At 45.9% G+C, this 23,155-nt stretch overlaps 3 protein-coding genes across 9 annotated transcripts; 2 read left to right on the top strand and 1 right to left on the bottom strand.

Annotated features, from left to right (window-relative positions):
• The first annotated feature begins 729 nt into the window (after positions 1–729).
• Positions 730–6,661, top strand: TMCO6 (transmembrane and coiled-coil domains 6). Of its 3 annotated transcripts, none has more exons than XM_026017581.2 (12): positions 730–906; positions 1,055–1,167; positions 3,194–3,309; positions 3,415–3,598; positions 3,848–3,952; positions 4,129–4,214; positions 4,427–4,561; positions 4,777–4,885; positions 5,001–5,187; positions 5,339–5,433; positions 5,844–6,011; positions 6,258–6,661. In XM_026017581.2, the coding sequence occupies exons 1-12, from the start codon at positions 822–824 to the stop codon at positions 6,369–6,371; spliced, it is 1,497 nt and encodes a 498-aa protein (XP_025873366.1). In that variant the 5' UTR covers positions 730–821; the 3' UTR covers positions 6,372–6,661. The 3 variants fall into 3 exon arrangements, with proteins under 3 accessions (XP_025873366.1, XP_025873376.1, XP_025873383.1); XM_026017591.2 differs by having other exon boundaries at positions 739–906; positions 4,445–4,561; XM_026017598.2 differs by lacking the exon at positions 4,427–4,561 and having other exon boundaries at positions 744–906.
• Positions 6,662–6,755: 94 nt separating this feature from the next.
• Positions 6,756–8,717, bottom strand: NDUFA2 (NADH:ubiquinone oxidoreductase subunit A2). 5 transcript variants are annotated; one of them, XR_011999992.1, is made up of 4 exons: positions 8,538–8,700; positions 8,309–8,415; positions 8,059–8,164; positions 6,756–6,924 (listed from the first exon to the last, which is right to left on the bottom strand). XR_011999992.1 is itself a non-coding variant. In XM_026017609.2 (3 exons), exons 1-3 carry the CDS (start codon positions 8,636–8,638, stop codon positions 6,833–6,835), a joined length of 300 nt encoding a protein of 99 aa, XP_025873394.1. In that variant the 5' UTR covers positions 8,639–8,717; the 3' UTR covers positions 6,756–6,832. The 5 variants fall into 5 exon arrangements, 1 of the variants encoding a protein (XP_025873394.1); XR_011999989.1 differs by having other exon boundaries at positions 8,059–8,415; positions 8,538–8,703; XR_011999990.1 differs by having other exon boundaries at positions 8,023–8,415; positions 8,538–8,703.
• A 94-nt stretch (positions 8,718–8,811) lies between these two features.
• Positions 8,812–21,298, top strand: IK (IK cytokine). The gene is made up of 20 exons (XM_026017572.2): positions 8,812–8,988; positions 9,540–9,606; positions 11,440–11,532; positions 12,005–12,064; positions 13,087–13,254; positions 13,453–13,567; positions 14,017–14,087; positions 14,184–14,230; positions 15,475–15,638; positions 16,668–16,776; positions 17,127–17,166; positions 17,327–17,522; positions 17,778–17,796; positions 18,604–18,682; positions 18,960–19,040; positions 19,303–19,360; positions 20,435–20,523; positions 20,720–20,828; positions 20,999–21,033; positions 21,118–21,298. Exons 1-20 carry the CDS (start codon positions 8,973–8,975, stop codon positions 21,143–21,145), a joined length of 1,644 nt encoding a protein of 547 aa, XP_025873357.1. The 5' UTR covers positions 8,812–8,972; the 3' UTR covers positions 21,146–21,298.
• Positions 21,299–23,155: the final 1,857 nt, after the last annotated feature.

Raw genomic sequence — 23,155 nt, forward strand, 5'->3', positions numbered from 1 at the left:
AATAATGCGAATCACTTTGGGGCAGAACAGTGAAATGATTGTATTTGTCTCATTTTCTTCATACGAACATAATAGGGATAATTGTCGTCGTGGAGAATATTCAAAAGGGAAATACAAATCCAGCGTTGATCAGTTGGAGCCCAGTTTTTGGTGAAATCTTCCTAGAATTCGGAGTAGTTTTGAATGTTCGTCTAGGGTATGTTATGTGTGGGGAGGTTATATTTGTTGAGTGGAAGGTGATGCATTGGACCCGGACGACGTTGAATTTCTTCCCGGAAATGGGAAAAAGAAAGACGTGAGGGCGCCTGTCTTGGGCTCAGGGCGTGATCCTGGGGTTCTGGAATCGAGTCCTGCCTGGCGCTCCCTGCAAGGAGCCTGCTTCTCCCTCTGCCTGTGTCTCTGCCTCTCTCTCTCCTTCTGTCTCTCATGAATAAATAAATAAAATCCTTTAAAAAAAAGAGAAAGAAAAGAAAGACTTGAGAAGGAGAAATACCAATCAGAACCAGAGGAGGTGCTGCGGGTCTCGCCCAGGCTCTCCTCTGCGCAGGTCCTACCCCGCTTCTAGCTGTCGCCCCGCCCTTCCCTGCTCTTGCCCCACCGCATTTTCCCCTCCCTTCGCCCCGCCCCTCCCGCGGTCCGGCCCGCCGCACCCCTGGCCCCTCCTTCTCGCCCCGCCCCGCCCCGCCCCGCCTCCATTCTGCGCAGTGCCCGCCCACTCGCGCCTCCTTTTCCGCCCTGCGCTGCGGCTGCGCGGTCCGTGCGATCTTCAGGGTTCGGGCTTCCGGGTTCTGGGCTCGGAGCGAATATTCTCCGGCTCCGCTATGTGGAGCGGCCGGCAGGGCCGCCTCAGGCCGGTGGGCTGCGCCGTGGAGGAGCTACGGTGCCGCTGGAGGGAGCGGGAGGCAGGTGCGGGAGGGCAAGGGAGACGGGAGGATGCGGGGCGCGGTGATGGTGGTCTGGCGGTTGGAGTTTGGGTGAGGGGGCCTCCGGGTCGCTGAAGGGATTCAGGGTTCCAGGTGCCCCTTCTACGTTCAGCCGGCTTCTTTGTCCCCAGCGCTGCGGAAGGCGCGGAGGGAGCAGCAACTGATAAGTAAGAGGCTGCTGAGAGATGACGCCCTGGAGGAAACTGAAGGGGGATGTGTGGCCATGACCCTCGGAGAAGCAGAGGTGAGGGGACCTGGTACGCGGTGAGGTCTGCGCCGCCTGGCGCCAAATTCCTTTAGAGGTCCTCGCCAAACCTGAACGCGGTCTCTTCAGTAAATACCTCCATCCAGTGGGCTAAGCCAGAAACTGGGAGATCATCCTCTACGACTCTGTCCCTTGTCCCCACAGCAGTACGTCGAGTCCTAGCCGTTCTTCACCCCTAAAGAGCCCTGGCACCTTGACGATGGTGTACATCGCAGCTACCACCATCCTCTGCTCCGTAGACTAATAATTGCCTTCTAACAGGTCATCTGCATCTATGCTTTGCGGACTTCAAGTTCATTCTCCATATATCAGATGTGTCTTAAAAATCCACATCTGCTTCCTTCCTAGATGTATGATCTAACGTTTACCTACCTCCAAGTTTGCCAGTTTACTCATCTGAGCCAAAGTTCCCCCTTTTCCATTTTTGAAAGACTATATTGGGCTCTTTCCTATCTCAAGGCTTTACTGGGTCCTTTTTTGTGTTCTGTCTTGACAGCGTGTTTGCAGAATATAAATTGTACTAATTGTTTGCTTGTTTATCGTTTCTCTAACTAGACTTTAAAACCCTGGGAGTCTATACCCCATCTTACTTTTCATTGAAAACTCAGATGCCCTATAGTATCTGGCATATAGTGGATGCTCATTATTTATTAAGTGAATGACATGATTAGTTTTAGCTGATTTATTCATTCAGCAAGCATTAGGCACTCCCTTTATTTATATTGCCTGTGTTTATGTATGTTGTTTACATAAGCTCTCATGCCTAGGTTATACCATTGGTTCATTTTGTGCTTACTTTATGCCAAGACACTGATGGATATTGAGGTACACAGACAAGGAGAGTCCCCCCCCCCCTTTTAAAGATTTTATTTATTAGAGAACAAGAGTTCACCCCTCGGGTGGGAGCTGGGGGAGGGAGAGGTCAACAGGGACCCCATCCTAGGATCCATGGGATCATGGGATCATGACCAGAGGCTTAACCAACTGAGCCACCCAGGTGCTCTGTGGAGAGTCCCTTTATTTGCGGTACTAACAGCAGCCCAGTGAAGACACGTGCTACCACCTGTCATGAAGGAAACATGAGGCACAATAGAAACCCCTAAATCCCTAAGTCTTCGAAAGGAACCCAGAAAGAGCTTATTTCCCAGATATCTGAAGGGAGTGGAGGGCCTGGGGAGGGTATCCCAAGGGGAAAAAATATGTGCAAAAGCTTGGAAGCATTAAAAGAACAAGTCACATTATGCTAGGTGTTGGAGTATAGGTTGCATGGGGAGAATGGCTAGTGGGGTAGGTTGTGCCATCCTGGAAGGTTTTTTTTTTTTTCTATTTTTATTATTTCTATTTATTTTAAAAGATTTTATTTATGTGTGAGAGAGAAAGCACAAGTGAAAGCAGGGGCAGAGAAACAGGGAAAAGCAGATTCTCAGCTGAGCAGGGAGACTACATGGGGTTTGATCCTGGGACACTGGGATCATGACCTGAGGCACCTAGGCATCCCAAGAAAGGTTTAAATGTTATCCTTGAAATAGCTCTAAGACAGCAGGGAAGATGATATTCCCATTTTTCAGGTTAAAAACAGATTTAGGGGACACCTGGGTGGCTCAGTGGTTGAGCATCTCTCTTCTGCCCAGGGTATGATCCTGGGGTCCCAGGATTGAGTCCCACATCGGGCTCCCCGTAGGGAGCCTGCTTCTCCCTCTGCCTGTGTCTCTGCCTCTCTCTCTCTCTCTGTCTCTCATGAATAAATAAACAAAATCTTAAAAAAAAAAAAAAAAACAGATTTAGTTCTTGTAAAGGAAGTGGCAGGGCTGGTATTTAACCCAGTTCTGATTCGCCCTTCTTTCTACTGCAAGATTGATGCATATTAGCCACGTTAGTGTGAATGACAGGTTCTAGAGATGGTGGGACATTGGAGTTCTCACAGGTGAAGTGGGCAGAGTAGGACTATGCTTGCTTTCTGGCAACTTTGTGTTGCTGTCTCTCCCCTCCCTGCCCTGTGCTCCAGATCCAACAGTTCCTCGGGTTAGCGCAGCGGGGGACAGAGGAAAAGGAGAGAGAGAAGGCTCTGGTCAGCCTTCGTCGAGGCTTGCAGCATCCTGAGACACAGCAGGCCTTCATCTTGTGAGTGGGGGTGGCGTGAGTGGGGGCCTGGGCCTCTGAGGGATGGACAGGAGTGTGGAGGGGATGGGCCACAGGCTGAGCAGGCTCTGGTACTCACTCATGTAGGCTGGAGGGCAGCATGCGGACCTTGGTAGGGCTTCTGACCAGCAACCAAGCCCTGTTGCAGCTTGAGGCCGCTCGGTGCCTTCATGAGCTCTCTCATTCTGAGCAGTCTGCGGTGGCTGAGGCCTGCCTGCCAGCTACTTCCTACCTTCTCACCTATCTCTCCGGTCACAGCTCAGACTTTATAGTAAGCCCTGTCCCTTCCTACCTTGTTCTTGGTTTGGATTTAAATATTGTACTTTTGTGTCTAGTTTGAGCTGGCACAGAGGGGGAGGAAAATTGGTTTCCCTTAATGTCCATAGCATTACATACGCCCATCATCTTCCACTCCCTTTTGCCCAGAGCCTCAAGGGCAAGACTGTTGATCCTCTGCACTCCTACCCTCACCCCTGCCTGAGCCAGGCCATGCCCCGTGCTTTTGTTGTCCCACTCGCAGGAGCTCTGTCTGTATACATTGGGTAACCTGATTGTGGAGAGTGAGGCTGTGAGAAGGCAGCTCCTGCCACAGGGCATCGTTCCATCTTTGGCCGCCTGCATCCAGGTGAGCATCCATCTGCTTTTTCCCTCCTTGGGCAGCCCTCCCCTCTCATGTCTCTACATGGCCCTCCTGCTTTGTTTAGGCAGCTCCAGCCTCTGCCCTGTGCTAAGGAGTTGAAAGTCACAGGAAATCTTATGACCCTGCTTTCAGAGTCAGATCTCTATCCTATCTACTTCTAGTCTCCCCATCTGACTGTGCTGGAAGCCCTTGGATATGCCTTGTCCCAGCTCCTGCAGGCTAAGGAAGCTCCAGAGGCGATCATCCCGTAAGTAAAATTGTGTCTTCAGATGTGGAGGCAGGCATGACCTACTTGGTGATGTAGCCCCTGGACACCAGATCCAGTCTTGTTTCCAAAACTTGCACATTTTAGCTTAATGTGTCTGGCTGGGAGAGATTTGAGTTTGGATACTTTCCCACCTGCTATTAGGGTTTGGGAAGAATGACTGGCATCTTGCCTTCTGTGGTTCCAACTCATAGCTCTCCTTCTGCTGGTAGCTCCGTTTTGGGCTCCACTCTCCCCCAGCATATCCTGCAACTGTTGCAACCTGGCCCAAAGCTGAACCTTGGAGTTGCTGTGGAGTTTGCCTGGTGCCTGCACTATATCATCTGCAGGTAACACAGACCATTTGCAAAAGTGCCACAGATCTTCCCTGGGGCTCCCTTCCAGGACACTCTGGTTTTTGAACTTTGTTTTCTGGAAGCACATGGAGTTTTCTTCCTTTTGTGGTCTTCTCTGCTTGAAGCCCAGGAAACCCACAGAACTAGGCCATTTGCCATCTTAAAAATGGGATTGACCTAGTAGTGACTACTTGCTTTCTATTGCCCAGCCAGGTCAACAATGCCCTGCTTATCTCCCATGGTTGTCTGTCCACGCTGGGCCTGCTGCTATTAGACATGGCTGGGGCTGTCCAGAGAACTGATGCAAGGCTGGAGCTGGTAGGTGAAAGGGGCAACTCACGATCTGGGCTACCCTTTTTCCTACTTTGTTCCTCCTCCAGTATGTAGGTATCCTCTTCCTACTGACAGGATACTTACCCACTTGTGCTTGTAGCTGGCATGCCCTGTGCTTCGGTGTCTAAGCAACCTGCTAACAGAAGCAGCAGTGGAGATTGTGGGAGGGGCAAATCAGCTTGAAGATGAGCGTGTCGCGGCCGCTTTATTTATCCTCCTGCAGTTCTTCCTCCAGAAACAGCCCAGCCTTCTCCCTGAGGGCCTCTGGCTCCTGAATAACCTCACTGGTATGTACCGTAATGCGCCTAGGCCTGGACCTTTAAGATTCTGGGTGTGTACCCTCATTGCCTGGGCTGAGGTGGGTAGGATTGGAGCGGGGCAGGGGGAGCAATTTCAGGCCTAGTTTAAGGGACTTTACTCTGACATTTTCCCTTCCAGCAAATAGTCCTAGTTTCTGTACCTCCTTGCTCTCCATGGATCTGATTGAGCCCCTCTTGCAGTTGCTGCCAGTTTCTAACGTGGTGAGCGTATTGGTAGGTATTGATTGGGGTCACTTAAGTCCAGGATCTTGTGGCAAAATAAAAACATTGGGAGCAGGCCTTTGTACTCGGAAGTACTCTTACCCAAGAGCTGGCAGGTGGTATGGTATGGATGACATTAGGGTCAGACCAGTCTAGGTGTGAGTCCTTAAACTGTTTTACTAGTTACTAACCTTGGGCAATCACCTTACCACTTTGAACTTTTTAGTTGAAGTATAATTTTATGAATTTTAATTCATACTGAGAATAGCAATGCTACCTGAGGGCAGCTGTGGGGATTACAAAACATGCATCTAAGTGTTTGGCACAGTGCCTGGCTGTGTGCTCAGCACTCCATGTATCTTAGCTATCATTAGTCTTTAGTTTTCATCTTTTGTGGGGACTATGTATACATGTCTCTGCAGGTGCTCACAGTTCTGTGCAACGTGGCAGAGAAGGGTCCTGCTTACTGTCAACGTCTGTGGCCAGGGCCCTTGCTTCCCTGCTTGATAGGCACGCTGGCCTTCTCTGACACTGAAGTAGTAGGCCACAGTTTAGAGCTGCTGCAACTGTTGTTCCTCTATCAGCCAGAGGTGAGTTTGGGCCCTGGTACCCCTGCTCTGAGGCCTCTGGTCTCCCCATGGCCCCTTTCCTTCCCATCCTATCTGTAGTCACTTCTCTGGGCCTGGCAAGCCTACATGGACTCCAGGTCAGAACGTCCCACTTCTTATTGGGAAGGCACTCTTCCAAATAGAGGTGGGCTAACCTGTAAGGCTGTGGGAATTGAGTGCTGGGGCACAGGGCCCCAGGTGTTGAATCTTTTTCTTTCCTTCTTTCAGACTGCAGAGGCCTTTCTGCAGCAATCAGGGCTGCAGGTCCTGGAGAGGCATCAGGAGGCAGCACAGCTCCAGGATCGTGTGCATGCTCTCCAGAAGACAGCTCTTCATAGGTGACCTGCTTGATGGCACTCATTCTACTCATCACCGCTCCCCCTTCCCCCCGCCACCAGCTTTCTTGCCCATGGATCCCCTTTTGAGGATGTAGAACCATAATGACATCTAATGCTTTCTGTTCCTATGCCTAAGACAAGACCTTCAAAGCTCAGTTCCTCCTCTTTGACCCAGTACTATCCAGGCAGGAGGACCAAAGGGAATTTGATGTGGGCCTTCAAATCTTTTTTCCCTCCCCATTAGCAGCCGGTAGTTTTTGATGGGACAGAATAAAGTTTTATTTTTATATTAAACTGTTTTGCCTCAGTGGTTGCAGGTTAAGGGTTGAAGGATAAAATGAGTATAAGAACATCCAGAGATGGCATTCTTCGGCACAAGAACAGAACACATTTTTTCACATTTTACTCGGTCTAACAAAGCCCAAGTTGTGGGGCTGTTGTTGCTCTTAACAATCAGTGGAGGCTTCAGGCTTTGCCACTTAGCACATTCTCCACGGCTTTGGTTACCTGGTCAGCACTCAAGTTGTTCAAGGAGACATTCTTCTCTTGGCCAAATGCTGAGGGGAGAAAGAGGGGACTAAATATCTAGTATGCTCTGTGGGGGCAACCAAAACATTAATAAAAGGTCTTTGTCTTCAACTTAGTCTTGTTAGGATAGGAAAAGTAGTAAAGAGATATGATCAAGGTGTATTTGAGATGCCTAGAATATCCAGTGGGTCTCAAACACATCTAGGAAGCCCAGGTCCAAGTAAAATTTTGGCTGATTCCGGGTGGCCGCAATGTGAAGGAAGATGTTTTAGGGCCATTTTTAGGGGCCTGATAGGTATTTATTATTTATCACTGTGAAAAGTGCTTTGCGTGAGCCTAGCCTTGGCTGGGTGCAAAGTCTATGGCTCCTACAGTCCTAGTATAATATACTAATCTGTGTCCATCTCCTTCCTTAGTCTACTGGCTTTTCCTTCTTCCAATTTTTAACGCATACTACAGTTATCTACTGTTAGAACCAGTCTAACTTAGGTGTGACTTCCACCCGACATTCCTAGAGGGAAGATGTAGTTAAAAGGTGATTACAATACCTTTATTCAGTAAGTGTAATATGTACTATGTGCTCACTACGAATCAAGTAATATGACAGTTAATTTTCAGATTGTGGTAAACTTAAATAGAGAATATGACAAAATTGAGCTAATGACAATGTTACATAACTTGCCAGGGAATGCCTCATTGAAGAGGTGATATGTAAGTTCAGATCTGAAAAACACGTGAATTCTAACCAATTAGCCATGAAAATCTGGTAGAAGTGCACCCTTGGAAGGGGGTACATGTGTAAAGGCTCAACTCTGTTGTATCTTAGCTATGTAACAGTAATGTCCCATAAAAATATTTTTGGTAAGCTCTGCCTAACATGGGGCTTAAGCTCACCCCAAGATCAAGAGTCGCATGCTCTACTGACTGAACCAGCCAAGTGACCCTGTTCCAAAACAACGATTCACCTAATCTCTACAATGAGAAAAGAAAGAATATACCCCCCCATATAATTAGTTAAGATTAAACGAGATTTAGGCAAGAAGATTCTGAAGTCATTATACGTTTGTATTACGGAGGGTATCACACTACCTGAAATGACATTTCCCACCTAATGTATAAGGACTCACGTCGATGGGAGTTGACAAGCATCTCTTTCTTCTTACCCATCTGAACCCTGTCTTGAATTAGGAAAACGACGGTTCCTGGTCCCCACTCAAGACAGGGCCCGCCTCCACAGTGATGTTACTCCAGATACCAGCATTCTATATCCTTGTATTTCGATAAAACGTAAATTTATCTGAAACAACGTCAAGAGGAAGGCCGAAGTCCCGAGTTTCAGCCTCCCTACAGGTTTTTGCATGACCTTGGATGCCCTTCTCCCATGGTCCCAGGCGGCCCGCTTCTCTTGCTCACCGTAGCGGGCCCAGAGTTTGGGCTGCACATCCGAACACTCGCGGATTAGGATTGGCAGGTCAGGGTTCGCCTTCTTCAGCTCCACATAGTGTTTCTCGATGAATTCCCTATGGGGCAGGAGAGAAAGCAGTGCGTGCGGTCTTCGCACGGGCCTCCCCCAAACACCCGGGAGGTAGAGGTCATGACCTGGCGCCCCGAAGCCTACCGGCCCCACCACCTTGCACCTCACCTGACGCCCTGACTGCCGGACGAGCGCTGGCACAAGTGGACGCGAATCTCACGCAGGCCAACTTTAGCCCCAATTCTCAGACTCGATGCGGCACCAGCCATCTCGCAACACTAGTGCCTAGGCAACGCTAGTGCCTAACTCCCCGCCCAAGAACTTCCGGTCAAGTTCTCCAATCCGACCATTCCCGGTCCCTACAGTTCCCGCGAGAGTTAGATGACGTAGGGAGCGGTAAGAGTTAGCCAATGCCTTAAAAGGATTGCAGAGGGAGTGGTCTGCTTTCTCTCCAATTTCTTCGCGAGTGGGCGGTGGCGGAAAGGTTTTGGAGCGCAAAGCACTGTGGGCTGGTTCCTGAGGTGCATGGTGGGAAAAAGCTTATCCCGGCTGTGTTGTCTTTGGAGCTTCAGACCCTGCTGGCGTTGAAACACTGCCGACGAAATGCCGGAACGAGACAGTAAGGCTTGGGTCATCTGTCCGTTATTACCTGCAGGATTTGGGACGCATGGCACGTTGTTTTCACTTCACAGTTTAATCCCTGTGTAGGTGGTGTGACGCTGGAACCTGGTGAAGCCGTTGGGTCTCGAATGAAGCCAGGCAGCTCCGGACTATTGTCTTTCTAAGCCTTGTCCTTGCCCCAAATAACCAGGGGTGTGTTTGTGAACTACTCGCTACCGCCAGCCCCTGACTTTGGGCTGCGCCAGTTTATCTTAACACAGAGTATATTAGATGTCATTTTCCGGAAGTATCTGCTAATTCTCCAGCGCCGGTTTAGGGGCCCCCTTCTCTGCCCCAGCAGCTCCTTGTATTTTCTCTCTTGGGCATTTATTACGTTGTATTGTCACTGTCGCTGTGTTTTTCTTCCTCATTAGACTGAGCAATTTGACAAGAAAACATCAATGTTGTTTACTAATAGAGTCCCAACTTTGGCACAGGAACTGACACGAAAGAGATTGATTAAATTAACGCCAATTTTTTTTTTTTTTTTTTTTTTTTTTTTTTTTTTAGGTGAGCCGTTCTCCAACCCTTTGGCTCCAGATGGCCACGATGTGGATGATCCTCACTCCTTCCACCAGTGAGTGTTCCAATATAGTACTCTGGGCATGAACTGAGGGATGAATAGAGTGGTGTGGTGATGGTGAAATAATTCTAAATGTCTTGTCAGCAAGGATGGCGAAAAAAAATGTACCCTTTCCCCTTTATCTCTGAACTTTCATTGGATCAGGTCAACTGCATGAGAGTATTAGAGGGAAAATTCTGGCTGGGAAGGTGCCAGTTTTTAAAGTTAATGTTTAATTACACATGATAATAGTTGATTCTTGTAGAAAATTAAAGTAGAAGTGAGGGTAATGATGTGTTTGATAATAATCCTAATTCCAGTTCCTTTCTTAAAGGTAACCACTGTTCCTTTTATACGTCTTTTTTACCCCCTTACTTTAAAAAAAAAAAAAAAAAAAAAAGGAAAAAAAGGAGTCTGTGTCACTGCCATGAAAATCATCTCCAGGATGGAAAATAAGCAAGTGGCAGTAGGTGTTTTATTTATATATACAAATAAAATAATGCTACTTAATTTTAATGTTTCAACTTACAAATAATAAAGTATTTTCCAACATGCATATATGTGTATATAAAGGGATTTTTTTTTTTTAAAGATTTGTTTATTTCTGAGAAAGAGAGTATGTGTGAGTAACACGGAGGGGCAGAGGGAGAGGGAGAAGGGAAGCAGACTCCCTGATGAATGAGGAGCCTGACACAGGCTTGATCTCTCCAACTGGAGACTTAGAGATCAAGATCTGAGCCAAAACTAAGAGTTGACACTTAACCAACTGAGTTACCCAGGTGCCCCAAGGACTTCGTCCTTGACTAGACTTTCCTCAGGCTTCTCTGGGGTCTATTTTTGACTAGGCCTGCTAGGCTCAGTTTTAGCAAAGAATGCTGCTAAGACAATATATGGAGAATCCCCTTAAGTAATCAAGTAGATTCAGTCAAGGCCCCCCCCCCCTCCCCTCCCATGGCTAACCAAGTTCCTCTTAGTGATTTTCTTTGTAAATCCCCAGTTGTCCCAGTTTGTATTCAGAGTTGTTTCATTCCCTCTCCCCTGTTGCAGTAGTCTTTATTCCTATTACAGTAAATGTCTTCCTTGGGAACACTTAGCAGGATTCTTTGCTCAAATTGGGCATAGGCTAAGGGGCAGCCTGTCAGAAGAGGGCTCAGTGGGGCCTGACTAAAGTTTGGTCAAGGAGTGAGTCTTTGTCACTGTACCGATTAAAATTATCTTTTTTTTTTTTTTTTTTTTTAAGATATTGTTTATCTATTTGAGAGTGTGCACACGCACAAGTGGGAGGTGGAGAGGGAGAAGCAGACGCCATATAGGCATTGAGCCACAGGGCTCAATTGCAGGACCCTGAGATCATGATCTAAGCTGAAGGCAGGCAGGTGCCCCTAAAATTATCTCTTTCATTGCTCTCTGCCTCCCATTTGGGAAACACTGTTACCATTTAGTCTCTAGTTAATGGACATTTAGGTTGTTTCCAAGTTTGTATTACTTTCAAAGCTGATATTGAACCTTTTTTTACAAGCCTTTTTATACACCTATGCCAGTAATTATCGAATCTAAATATAGGTGAATGGTGTTGCTAGGTCATAGGATATACACACTTAAATTTTGATACAGGCAGGTTGCCGTCCCATTGGCTATACTGATGTACATTCCCCTTAGCGGAATATTCAGTTCCCAAATTCTCACTCATACTTGATTTATCAGACTTTTTAATAGCACTTTGAAGCATTAAGAGTGCTATGTTTTTGTTTTATATTTTCTTGATTTCTGATAAAGTTAACCATGTATTTTACATACTCCTTTCCCAATTCTTATTGGGTACTAATTTTTAAAATTTTTGCCTTCTAGATCAAAACTTACCAATGAAGATTTTAGGAAACTTCTCATGACCCCAAGGGCTGCACCCACCTCTGCACCGCCCTCTAAATCACGTCACCATGAGTAAGTTCTGGGGTTTTCCAACCTGTTTCGCATCTCCTTTTTTCCTCCCCATCTCCTTCCTACAGAAAATCTACCAAACTAGTTGTCTTAGGAGCTGGAAGGCTAGTTCTTTTTCAAAGCCTATGATTCTGATTCTCTCCGACTGGAGATTGAAGCTCCAGTGAAGATGAGGGTGTTCTAAGATCTGACAGTGTGTTCCACACACCACTTGTACTATTAGAGTTACTGCTAGTGTTTAAATGGGCAGCTTCCAGGGTCGATTCCAGCCCTGTAGACTCAGATACTTCAGGTGGTTGTGATACTTTCTAAAGCTTAGGACCACTCACCTACAAATGTAGACCTGGATCTCTGCATGGTTGAAGCTGTTGCTTTGTTCCATATTCTAGGCCTTTCTTCATTCCTCAAGGCCACTTGTTGGGGTTTTCTGGGCTCTGGCAATATTTTGCCATTAATGAATTTCTCTGTCTTCTAGGATGCCAAGGGAGTACAATGAGGATGAAGACCCAGCTGCACGAAGGAGAAAAAAGAAGAGGTGAAGGAAAGATAGGGGAATGTTGAGCTATAGATTGGATAGTGTTTGGGTGAAAGGCATAGGGGCTAGTAGTTATGAGGCTAGAGATTAAGATTTTTCTGTATTGTCTTGAGGTTCTCTAGTGGATAGAAGTGATAAGTGGGAATTTAGGACTTTAGAGTCCGACTGCAGGATTTCAGTCTCAACTTTACCACTTCCTGAAAAGACAAAAGATAACTGTGGGCATAGTTCCTAATATTTCTAATGCTTGATATTCTAATGGGTAGAACAGAGAGTGATTTTGTAACTTTCATCTGGTTGTCAGGAGGATCAATTATGATAGTGCATGTAAGCATTTAGTGCCTGGGATATTTTAATTACCCAATAAATCCTATCTGCTGTTGTCACCACCATCATTATCATCATTATCTATAAGATACTAAAATTCCTGGACCTGGTATTTTGCTGTCCTTTCTTTTTGGGGAAGACCAGCAAGGAATGACTTATTTTTAGTTGAAATATGGAAGGTTGGGATCCCTGGGTGGCGCAGCGGTTTGGCGCCTGCCTTTGGCCCGGGGCGCGATCCTGGAGACCCGGGATCGAATCCCACGTCGGGCTCCCGGTGCATGGAGCCTGCTTCTCCCTCTGCCTATGTCTCTGCTTCTCTCTCTCTCACTGTGTGCCTATCATAAATAAATAAAATTTAAAAAAAAAAAAAAAAAAAAAGAAATATGGAAGGTGATATAAATTTAGATAACTTCTTAGTTGTCCTATGGAAAAGTCTCATAACCTGTTAGAGACTCAGTGATACGGCAGTAAAGAATTCTGAAGTGACATGGAATGTCCTGAGGCAGTATTGAAAGAGTATCTCTCTGAACTGGATGAAGCCATAGTTCTGATTTTGAGGATTATCCGAGGGTGACAGCAGTACTATTAGGACATATATGAGCTTTCACCAGACAGTTGGATGAAATAGGAAGAATTCTACTGACCTTGGGATAGCAGCTGGTGAGCCTTATGCGTTTGCTTTTCTGTGGTCACAGTTATTATGCCAAGCTTCGTCAACAAGAAATTGAGAGAGAGAGAGAGCTAGCAGAGAAATATCGTGACCGTGCCAAGGAACGGCGAGATGGTGTGAACAAAGATTATGAGGAAACGGAGCTGATCAGTACCACAGCTAACTACAGGGCTGTGGGCCCCACTGCTGAAGCGTGAGTACCCAGGCTGCCAGGGCATGATTCCCTCAGCCTCCAGAGTCTTACAGTCACAGTGTAAATTCTTCCTAATGAAAAATGAGCTTTCCCCACTTTGGAGCCCGAGCTGGGCCATTTCAAGAGAGACACTTGAAAGGCACTTTGTGAGAGGCACTCACAAAGGGGTATTTTAATGTGGCTTCTTTCATTATACAGGGACAAGTCAGCTGCAGAGAAGAGAAGACAGTTGATCCAGGAGTCCAAGTTCTTGGGTGGTGACATGGAACATACTCATTTGGTGAAAGGGTTGGATTTTGCTCTGCTTCAAAAGGTGATCCTTGGTGGGTGGTTGGAGAGTAATCATAGAATGCTGAATGCTCTTCTGTGGGCCTTTCAAGGTGAAGGAGGGGAGACTGTTAGCCCACACCATAGAGAAGGGCTAATGGTTGCTCCTATGTAGGACTAAGTGCTACTCATCCTTCAAGTCTCAGCCTCAGTTGTGTTTTTCGGGGGCAGCCATCCCTGATCACCCAAGTATGGTTAAAACTCACTCCTCACTTCGTACTTCCTGTACCCTCCATATCTCTCTTACTTCACTTATCACAGTTATCACATTTTGTCATTTGTCTCTTCTGCTGTAAGCTCCATTAGGGCAAGGACTGTATTGTCTTGTTCAGTTTTAAGTCCTTGGTTTCTGGCACAATGTGGTAGATAGTGGTGTTAGGTAAATGTTTGTAAAATGAATAAATGTCTAAACCCTACGTGCTTTTTTCCTGTTAGGTACGAGCTGAGATTGCCAGCAAAGAGAAAGAAGAGGAAGAACTTATGGAAAAGCCTCAGAAGGAAACCAAGTGTGTAAACATCAGGGAAAGCTTCTAAGTTTAGGTGAGTGGGACTTAAAAGTAGGAACACATTTGGCTAAAAGGAAAATTCTTTTGTCTTTTCAGGAAAGATGAAGATCCCGAGAATAAAATTGAATTTAAGACGCGCTTGGGTGAGTATAGAATTTCTACACTAGAGGTTGTGCATTTTAGGTAAATTATAGGGAATTTAATGCTCTGGGCAGAATATGCTTCCCCTTCGTGTCATACTGTTCTCTTTCTTGCCCCCAGATTAGTGACTTCTCTTAGAATACTCTACTAGAACTCAGATGTGGGGTTAGTCATTTCGTGTATGTTATTAATGTCTTAATTAGGTTGGAAGGTCTTGCAGATTGTAGCTTATGCATTAAGGGAGGTAGCTTACATTTTATGCATTAAAAGAGCTAGCGTGGTTGGTGATTAAAAGCTCAGAATTTGGGACACCTGGGTGGCTCAGTGGTTGAGCGTCTGCCTTTGGCTCAGGGCATGATTCCAGGATCCAGGATCGAATCCCACATCGGGCTCCTTTCAGGGAGCCTGCTTATCCTTCTGCCTGTGTCTCTGCCTTTCTCTGACTCTCTCATGAATAAATAAAGAAAATCTTTAAAAAAAAATTAAAAGATTATTCATGAGAGACAGAGAGAGAGGAGAGGCAGAGACACAGGCAGAGGGAGAAGGAGAAGCAGGCTTCTCACAGGGAGCCTGATGTGGGACTTGATCCAGGGGCCTCCGGGATCACGCCCTGAGCCAAAGGCAGACGCTCAACCGCTGAGCCACCCAGGCATCCCAATAAAGAAAATCTTTAGAAAAATAAATAAAAGCTCAGAATTTGCAGTCAAAGACTGGGATTTGAATCCTACTGATAAAACCATATGAGGCATGTGATATTAGGCAACTGACTTCACAAGTCTCAGTGACTGTTTGTCTATCTGCAAAAATGGAGTTAATTCACCTCATGGCAGCAACAAAAAACAGTATATGCATTGTACTTATGTTGCACATGTAGCTGAGCTGATTTTCCCATCATTGTCAGTATCCCCTTAAGCCTCATCCTTCTTCCTCATGGGACCTAATACAACGTGAGGTCCATGATACTTTTGAGAAGGCAATGTAAAAGAGTGGATAGGAGCTCAGGCTTTGGAGTTAGACAGGCTGGGCCCTATTTTTTATTCCGTTGCTTAGTAGTTGTGTGAATTTAGGTAAATTGCTTCACTCTCAGCTTGAGTACTCTGATCATTTAAAAGGAGATGATAACATGTACCTTACAGGGCTCTTGTGAAAATTGAGGAATAGTATGTGGCACAGAGTAAGCACTTGCTAAATGGCAGCTGTTGTAGAAGTTTCTCAGTGGCTATGCTTCCTCCTCTTTTTTTCATAGGCCGCAATGTTTACCGCACACTCTTTAGGAGCAAGGCGTATGAACGGAATGAGCTGTTCCTCCCAGGCCGCATGGCCTATGTGGTAGACCTGGATGATGAGTATGCTGACACGGATATCCCCACCACACTGATCCGCAGCAAAGCAGATTGCCCCACCATGGAGGTAAGTGATCCAAGTCCTGAGAGCCTGTCATGTGGGCCTCAGACCTGGGAATCAGCCTCAGTTCTACCCTGGGCCTCATCCACCACATTTAACCCATCACTGTGTCCTGTCCACTTTTTACTTTGTAAATTTTCATTGAATCCATTCACTTATCTCTATCAACATTCCAGTTGAAGCTATTGTGTCTTATTGGAACTATTAAAAGATACCCCTATTTTGTTTCCTCACTTTCACTCTGGTTTCTTTCTAGTATTTTATTTTTATTGAGTTGTAATTCATGTTTCATATAATTTGCCTCTTGAAAATGTACAATTCAGTGGCTTTTAGTATTTGTAGAATTACGCAGCCATCACTCAGCGTGAAATATTTTTCATCACCCCCCCAAAAAATACCTCTGTACTTTTAGTCATAACCCCACAATCTTCCTATCCCCTTTTCTATTGTGATTTTTACATATGGCCAGTGTGATCTTTTCAACATGTGATTTTTTGTCTCACCACATTTGAGAAGCTTTCAGTGATTTCTCGTTATTAGTATAAAGAGTAAAATCTTTGTTGTGGCCTCTGAGCTCCTGCAACGTCGGCCTTCTGAGCTTCTTTTTACCATGATTCCCTGTTTGTTCTCCAGTGAATCCCAGGTTCTTGAATATGCTAGATTTACTGTTTTGTTTTTAGAGAGAGAGAGGGAGAGAGTGGGAGGGAGGGGAGGAGAGGTTGGAGGGGCTGAAGGAAAGAGAGTCTTAAGCAGGCTTCACACCTATTGCGGAGCTTGATCTCACAATCGTTAGATTATGACCTGAGCTGAAATCAACAGTCAGATACCCAACCGATTGACCCACCCAGATACCCCTAGATTTCGCTTTAGACCCAGACCTTCATATATGTTACTCTGTGTGCCTGGAATGTTCTATGACACCTGTTTTCCCTGTTTTTTACCTGGTTGATTAGAATTTATTCTTGAATTCATTGAATGAATGAATGAAGAGATTCTTGCTTTATGGGATAACACCCTTGCTGCTTGGGGTTTCAGGCCCAGACCACACTGACCACAAATGACATCGTAATCAGCAAGCTCACCCAGATCCTTTCATACCTGCGTCAGGGTACCCGCAATAAGAAGCTCAAGAAGAAGGATAAAGGTAATCTGGAGGGTTATGGAGAGAAAATTTAACCCTGGAGGGACATTATTGCGTGGAACCGAGGTTTCCTGGAGCCTTCTGTGTCCAGAGCATTGTGAGGCTCCAGAAGAGGAGAAGAAATGGGAGCATTGGAACATTAACAAGGAGATGCTTACATCCAGGTTCTGTCTGTTTGACCTACCCAGGAAACAGTGGTCCACTTTGAGGCCTGAGGAGGGAGAGTATCGGGAGCTTTTGTTATCCCACCTTCTAAACAGATGTTTAAATGGGCATTTGAAGGTGGAGAACATGTTGGACTGAGTGGGAATCAAATCAGGAATGTTTTCTTTACTACTCCTTGTACATTTTAGGGAAGATGGAAGAGAAGAAACCCCCTGAGGCCGACATGAAGTATGTATCCCAGCCGTGTCCTCTGATATGTGTGAGAAAAGGGCTCTGTGTTTCTTGTCTTTGGCATTTTGGGGAGGCCTTGACCTGAGAATCTGGAAAAATGGCCATGGAAAACGGAAGTGTGTATGACTTTGGCAGCTAGTGATCTCTGTTTTTCTAGTATATTTGAAGACATTGGGGATTATGTGCCATCCACAACCAAGACTCCTCGGGATAAGGAGCGGGAGAGATATCGGGAGCGAGAGCGTGATCGGGAGAGAGACCGGGAGCGGGAGCGGGAGCGGGAGCGGGACCGAGAGAGAGAGGAAGAGAAGAAGAGGCACAGCTACTTTGAGAAGCCGAAAGTGGATGATGAGGTGAGAGATGGCCCTGGTACCAAGTGGTGGAGCTGCCCATCTCTGTGCCTGCCCTGCCAGATATGAGATTCATTTGTTACCTAGGTGCCTTATGGCTCTGTAGTGGCAACTGGGCCAACTAATCCAGGGTGGGAAGCATCCTGGAAATGAGGCAGGAAGTGGGTAGGGAGTTGGTTTACAGATCAATCAAGCAGGGGAGGGATGAGCATGAATCCCTCATAGCACTACTCACTTCAGTTTCTGTTTTCTTTCCAGCCCATGGACATTGACAAAGGTGGGTGATACGTGAGACATCTTGCATTCAATCTGGTAGTCTTGCTTTCCCCTGGCCTGAGGGTCTATCCTAGAGCTCAGAGCTGGCAGAGGTTGAGACTGGGACTTCCATTAAGTCTGCCTTCAGCCCGGGGTGTGATCCTGGAGACCCGGGATCGAGTCCCACATTGGGCTCCCTGCATGGAGCCTGCTTCTCCCTCTGCCTGTGTCTCTGCCTCTCTCTCTGTGTGTCTCTCATGAATAAATAAATAAAATCTTAAAAAAAAAAAAAAAAGAATGCTTGTCTTGCTCCATAGAATAGAAAGATGAGCCTGGGTTATCTGCATCTTTTGGGCAATGGCAGGGCATATTTGCTCTGTTAGATACACTTCCTCCAGTGGTGGGGTTCTGAAGATGTTGAGTCAGGTCGAATCAGCAGTATTGTGTGTACACAACTCCATCTTAACCAGAGTAGCTCATTATTTTTACTGTAATTTTTTTTCAAGGATTCATTTATTTTAGAGAGTATGCACAAGTGGGAGGAGGGGATAGAGAGAGGGAGAGAATCAAGCCAACTCCCCAGTGAGTGCAGAGCCTGACATGGGGCTGGATTCTACTGCCCTGAGATCATGACCTGAGTGGAAGCGTCCTGCTCAACCAACTGAGCCACCCAGGGGCCCCAGAGTAGCTTATTAGTTGGAATTTGATTACAATTTTGTTAGCTAAAAGTTTTTTCTGTTGCCTAAAAAAAAAAGTATTATAAAAACATAGTGTGTTGGGGGTTGGTGCAGAATTTGTAAGTTCCTTGTTTCATGGTGTTTTCCCTTAGGACCTGGATCTGCTAAGGAGTTGATCAAGTCAATCAATGAAAAGTTTGCTGGGTCTGCTGGCTGGGAAGGCTCTGAGTCATATCCTTTATTTCACTATGTTGCTGGATTCTAGAATAGTGTTATCCTGTTTTCTTTCTAATTCCACCCACCTCCCTGCTTCCCCAGAACCCCCAGCCCCCACTTCACACTTTGCTTTTTATGCTAAATTTTGACAGGGCTGCAGTCATGTCTTTCCCATTTCTCAGAGGACCCATTCAAGTCCTTAAAAGTTTTCATGTTGGGGCTTCTAGTTCTTGGCCCTTCCTTTTTGAAGCTTTCTGCTATACGTAGGATTATTTTCTTTAACATAGCATATGCTGAAGAAGCCAGAGGACAAAAAGCAACTAGGAGACTTTTTTGGAATGTCCAACAGTTATGCCGAATGTTACCCAGCCACGTATGTAAGACTGTTAAAGGAGGCTGAAATGATTGGAGAACAAGTTATAGAGAGGGGGATGCAGTGTAAACTTGATTACCTGGGACACAGGGGTACTTCTTACTTAGATGAATTGTTCTTTTAGGTGCTGAGTGGGAGGTCTTGGGTTGGGGTAGGGGTCATTTTTAGGCATATAACATCTTAGCTGGGTAGGTTTCTGAATAAACCATAGGGGTCTGGGTCTGTACCATCTGTTTAATGTTTAACTGTTGTTTCTCTTTAGGATGGATGACATGGCTGTGGATAGTGATGAGGAGGTGGATTACAGCAAAATGGACCAGGTGTGGAGTTGGAAGGATGGGTAGGGATTCTTGGGCAGCTATTCTTCAGCACATACCCCCTTCCTGACTCCCAACAGATCTTTGTCTCATATTCTGGGCCATAACCTGCCCTCAGCTGACAGTAAGAGCAACAGCATTGTGGAGTCATGGGAAGCTTACCTTTTTTAAAAGATTTTATTTATTTATTTGTGAGAGACAGAGACAGAGAGGCAGAGACACAGGCAGAGGGAGAAGCAGGCTCCATGTAGGAAGCCCGATGTGGGACTTGATCCTGGAACTCTGGGATCACGACCAGAGCCAAAGGCAGATGCTAAAACGCTGAGCCACCCAGGCATCCTGGAAGCTTACCTTTTAAAGTGTCCGTATGAAAGCAAGTGAGATAGGCCAAAAATAGATTTTTATTTTCTACAAAGTGCTGGGCTTTGATTTCCATATTTAGGGAGTAAGCAAGACTTTAGTGCATAAATAGAAAGGGTAGAAGGAATTTCAGTGTTTACAAAACAAGTGAATTTTATTCTAGCCAGGATTGAAGTGTTCTTAGTCTTAAAAATAACCTCACGGCACTTGGGTGGTTCAGAGAGTTAAGTGTAAGACTCCTGATCACAGCTCAGGTCTTGATCACAGGGTCATGAACTGAAGCCCCACATTGGGTTCCATGCTGGGTGTGGAGCCTACTTAACAAAAACAACCACAGCCCTGACAAATAACACCTTTAATGGTGAAGAAATTTCGTCTCCTTTTTCCTTGTTTCTCTTTATTGCAGTGCTTGAGCCTGGTTTAATTCCATGTTGGAGACTTGCTTACCCTGGTTCTGCCATTTATCAGTTTCATGACCTAATTTCCTCATCAGGAGAATAGAGAGGAATATGGTTCTCTTTTAATAGAATTTGAGAGAATTAAAAATGTGTTTGGTGTTCAGAATAATGTCTGGTACTAGTAAGCATTTGTTATTATTTATTAGTGTGGGATTTATGAATAATGAAACAGGATTGTGGGAGAACCTGGCTTTAAGTAAGGGCTAAAAAATTGTTTCCACTGACATTTCTTCCTTGTTCCCATTCTGTCTTCTAACAGGGTAATAAGAAAGGCCCCTTAGGCCGCTGGGACTTTGATACCCAGGAGGAATACAGTGAATATATGAACAATAAGGAGGCTTTGCCCAAGTGAGTCCGTACTAAATATGGCCAGGGAGTGATGAGAGGGATGATGAGGGGATGGGCCAGCCTTAACCCGAGGGTGTAGTTTGGCTGAGGCATTCCTAAATAGGTTCTTTAGTCATAGGGCCATCTTGGAATACCTTGGTAGTGCTGTGCAACCTCTGATGCCTTCTTTCCTCCAACTGTCCTTTATTTTTCTCAGGGCTGCATTCCAGTATGGCATCAAGATGTCTGAAGGGCGGAAAACCAGGCGCTTCAAGGAAACCAATGATAAGGCAGAGCTTGATCGCCAGTGGAAGAAGATTAGTGCGGTAAGTGAGATCACCTCTTGGGTGGACTTCATCTGGGAGGAGACACTGGCCTACAGATGAAGGAATAGGCAGGGTTGGAGAGCCAAGGAAGTAGGGGAGTGGTCAGCCTGGTACCTCATGTGAGCTTAGATGGACAGCATAACTGTTGAGTGTAACTGTTCTTTTTGTAGATCATTGAGAAGAGGAAGAAGATGGAGGCTGATGGGTGAGCAACAGTACTCTTCTGGGGCACTGTGGGAATTGCTTAGAGTATTGATCTTACATTGACTTACTTCTCCTTCCATTGCAGAGTTGAAGTGAAAAGACCAAAATACTAATCTCCAGTTCCAAGTCTAAAAATGATTCCCCAAAAGGAATGGGCTCACAAGTGCTTGCTTTCTGCAATTCCCAAAAAAGTTGCAAGGTCTCTTTGAATGTATATAAAATGTTATTGTATAATCATTTAGTTCCATTAAATCTAGTTAACCTGCTGTCATGTCTTCTCTGTTTGAGGATCCTCCCTCATGGACCCCTGAAGCAGCAAGAGGGTACTAATTCCACTGACTGTGTAAAATGTATGTGCAGAAAGTTAGCTCAGTCCTTTTCTGAGCTGTGATTCTAGATTCCTAGACAGTAAGGGTCCTAACCAGGATGCCTAGTGGAGAAAAGTAATGACCTCATTGATGGGCAAGATGTAGATGCCATTGATGGGCAACATATGGACAATTGGCCTCAAATGTCAGACTCATTCAGGTCCATTAGAAGGCCTACCTTTAGTGGAGATTCTCTGGGAATTAGGGTCTACCCAGTGAGCTCCCAGTCTAACCCGAAGGTTTTGCAGGACTAGGGTCTAGGTGAAGGCAGCTGATAAGAATTACTTGGGGAACAAAAATGGAATTATGTCCTCCTGAGAGCTTTAGAAATTCTTAGCACACATTGCTTGCTGGTTCTCTGACTGAAGGGATAATCTTGGGGAGGAGTCTTGGGGGATCCCTGTGTTAAGCAGGGTTTGGTGCTCATCAACACCCTGAAATGTCTGCCAAAGCCCAAGATAGATCCCTTGGCTTCTGAATCATTCTGTCCCCAGCATTTCCTCCTTTCTGTTCATCACAAGCACTTTGGCCTGGTTCTCATAAGGGTTTTTTTCTGGCTGGATCCCTACCTGCCACTGCCTTCCCTAAGCCTAAGACTTGTAGGATCAGCTCATAGAAGGAAAGCTAGAAGCCCCCTTAACCTTTGCCTTTGATCACTTTCAGCTTGATAGGGCAAGAGTGTTTGAGGAAGCCAGCTTTGTGCATGGCATTTAGGAGACTGAAATGGGGCTCTCTCTGCAATAGCACCTTGAATGCCTAATATGAGACAGTAAAGGACACCCTGGTTTCATGGTTGTAGAGTGTTCCCAGTTAAGAAAAAGATCACAGAGACCTGGCTTAGATGAAGATACCTAGAGAGTCATTAAATTTAAGACCTGGGGGTTGGGGTGCGTGGCTGGCTCAGTCTGTAGAACATGACTGAATCCTGAGTTCAAGCTCTTCCACATTGGGCATAGAGGTTACTTAAAACAACAACTAAAAACAACCTGGGGGTTGACTGTCCATTTAAAATCAGTTTCTGCAGGGGAGCCTCACTGGCAGTAGAACATGGGACTCTCAATCTCAGGGTTGTAAGTTCAAGCCCCACACTGGGTGTTGATCTTACTTAAAAAAAATAGTTTCTGCAAATATCACCAAGCCTGGTGGACATACTCAAGGTCCTCTGGTTGGTGAGTCACAAGGACCCCGAACTTCACATGGCAACTTTTCCATTCACACAGGACATACAGCTTCTCTGAAGTCCCTCGCCTCACTTTCACCTCTCGTTAAGCGGGTTGGGCATCAGCATATAAGATGTCTTAGAAGGCCTAGTAGCACAGTGATGTGAGGCTCCTCTTCAGTCCCAGAAGCTTGTGTCCTTACTTGCCCCACCACAGAGTGCTCCCATCTTTATGGAATCTTTGATAACCAGAATGTTAACGTCGACAGTTGTGCCCATTTTTCTCTTCAGAACTCCTTGCCATCTCTGAGCAGTGCTGGCCTGGCCCACTTGAGGCTATGCAGCCAAAGTGAAGAAACCGCCAGGGCGCTGTTCCTGTTTCCCCAAAGACGTTGAGCACAGACCGCCCCAGTTTAAGCGCGTCCTTGGGCTGCCTGCTGTCCACGACCTCTGCAAATCACATTCTTGCTTTTGCTGCCTCTGGACTAAGCTGGAGGCTGCTCTTGGGTGTCACCAAGCCACGAAAGGCTGGGGTCCCCCTCTCCTCTGCTCAGGGCAGTAAATCATGCCTACTAGTCACAGGAGGGAGTACCACA

Source organism: Vulpes vulpes, chromosome 2, assembly GCF_048418805.1.
Source record: "Vulpes vulpes isolate BD-2025 chromosome 2, VulVul3, whole genome shotgun sequence".
Taxonomy (NCBI): domain Eukaryota; kingdom Metazoa; phylum Chordata; class Mammalia; order Carnivora; family Canidae; genus Vulpes; species Vulpes vulpes.

Bases quoted from the DNA above. Each gene is read 5' to 3' on its own strand.
- TMCO6 (XM_026017581.2), top strand. From the start codon at position 822: ATGTGGAGCGGCCGGCAGGGCCGCCTCAGGCCGGTGGGCTGCGCCGTG. The intron at 3,310-3,414 runs GTGAGTGGGGGT...TCACTCATGTAG, and splicing joins ACACAGCAGGCCTTCATCTT to GCTGGAGGGCAGCATGCGGA. The intron at 4,215-4,426 runs GTAAGTAAAATT...TCCAACTCATAG, and splicing joins GCTCCAGAGGCGATCATCCC to CTCTCCTTCTGCTGGTAGCT.
- IK (XM_026017572.2), top strand. The intron at 14,231-15,474 runs GTGAGTATAGAA...TTTTTTTCATAG, and splicing joins TGAATTTAAGACGCGCTTGG to GCCGCAATGTTTACCGCACA. The intron at 19,361-20,434 runs GTGTGGAGTTGG...GTCTTCTAACAG, and splicing joins ATTACAGCAAAATGGACCAG to GGTAATAAGAAAGGCCCCTT.
- NDUFA2 (XM_026017609.2), bottom strand. From the start codon at position 8,638: ATGGCTGGTGCCGCATCGAGTCTGAGAATTGGGGCTAAAGTTGGCCTG. The intron at 8,416-8,537 runs GTGAGGTGCAAG...CCTGCCCCATAG, and splicing joins TCCGGCAGTCAGGGCGTCAG to GGAATTCATCGAGAAACACT. The intron at 6,925-8,308 runs GTGAGCAAGAGA...TTCTCCCCTCAG, and splicing joins CAAACTCTGGGCCCGCTACG to CATTTGGCCAAGAGAAGAAT.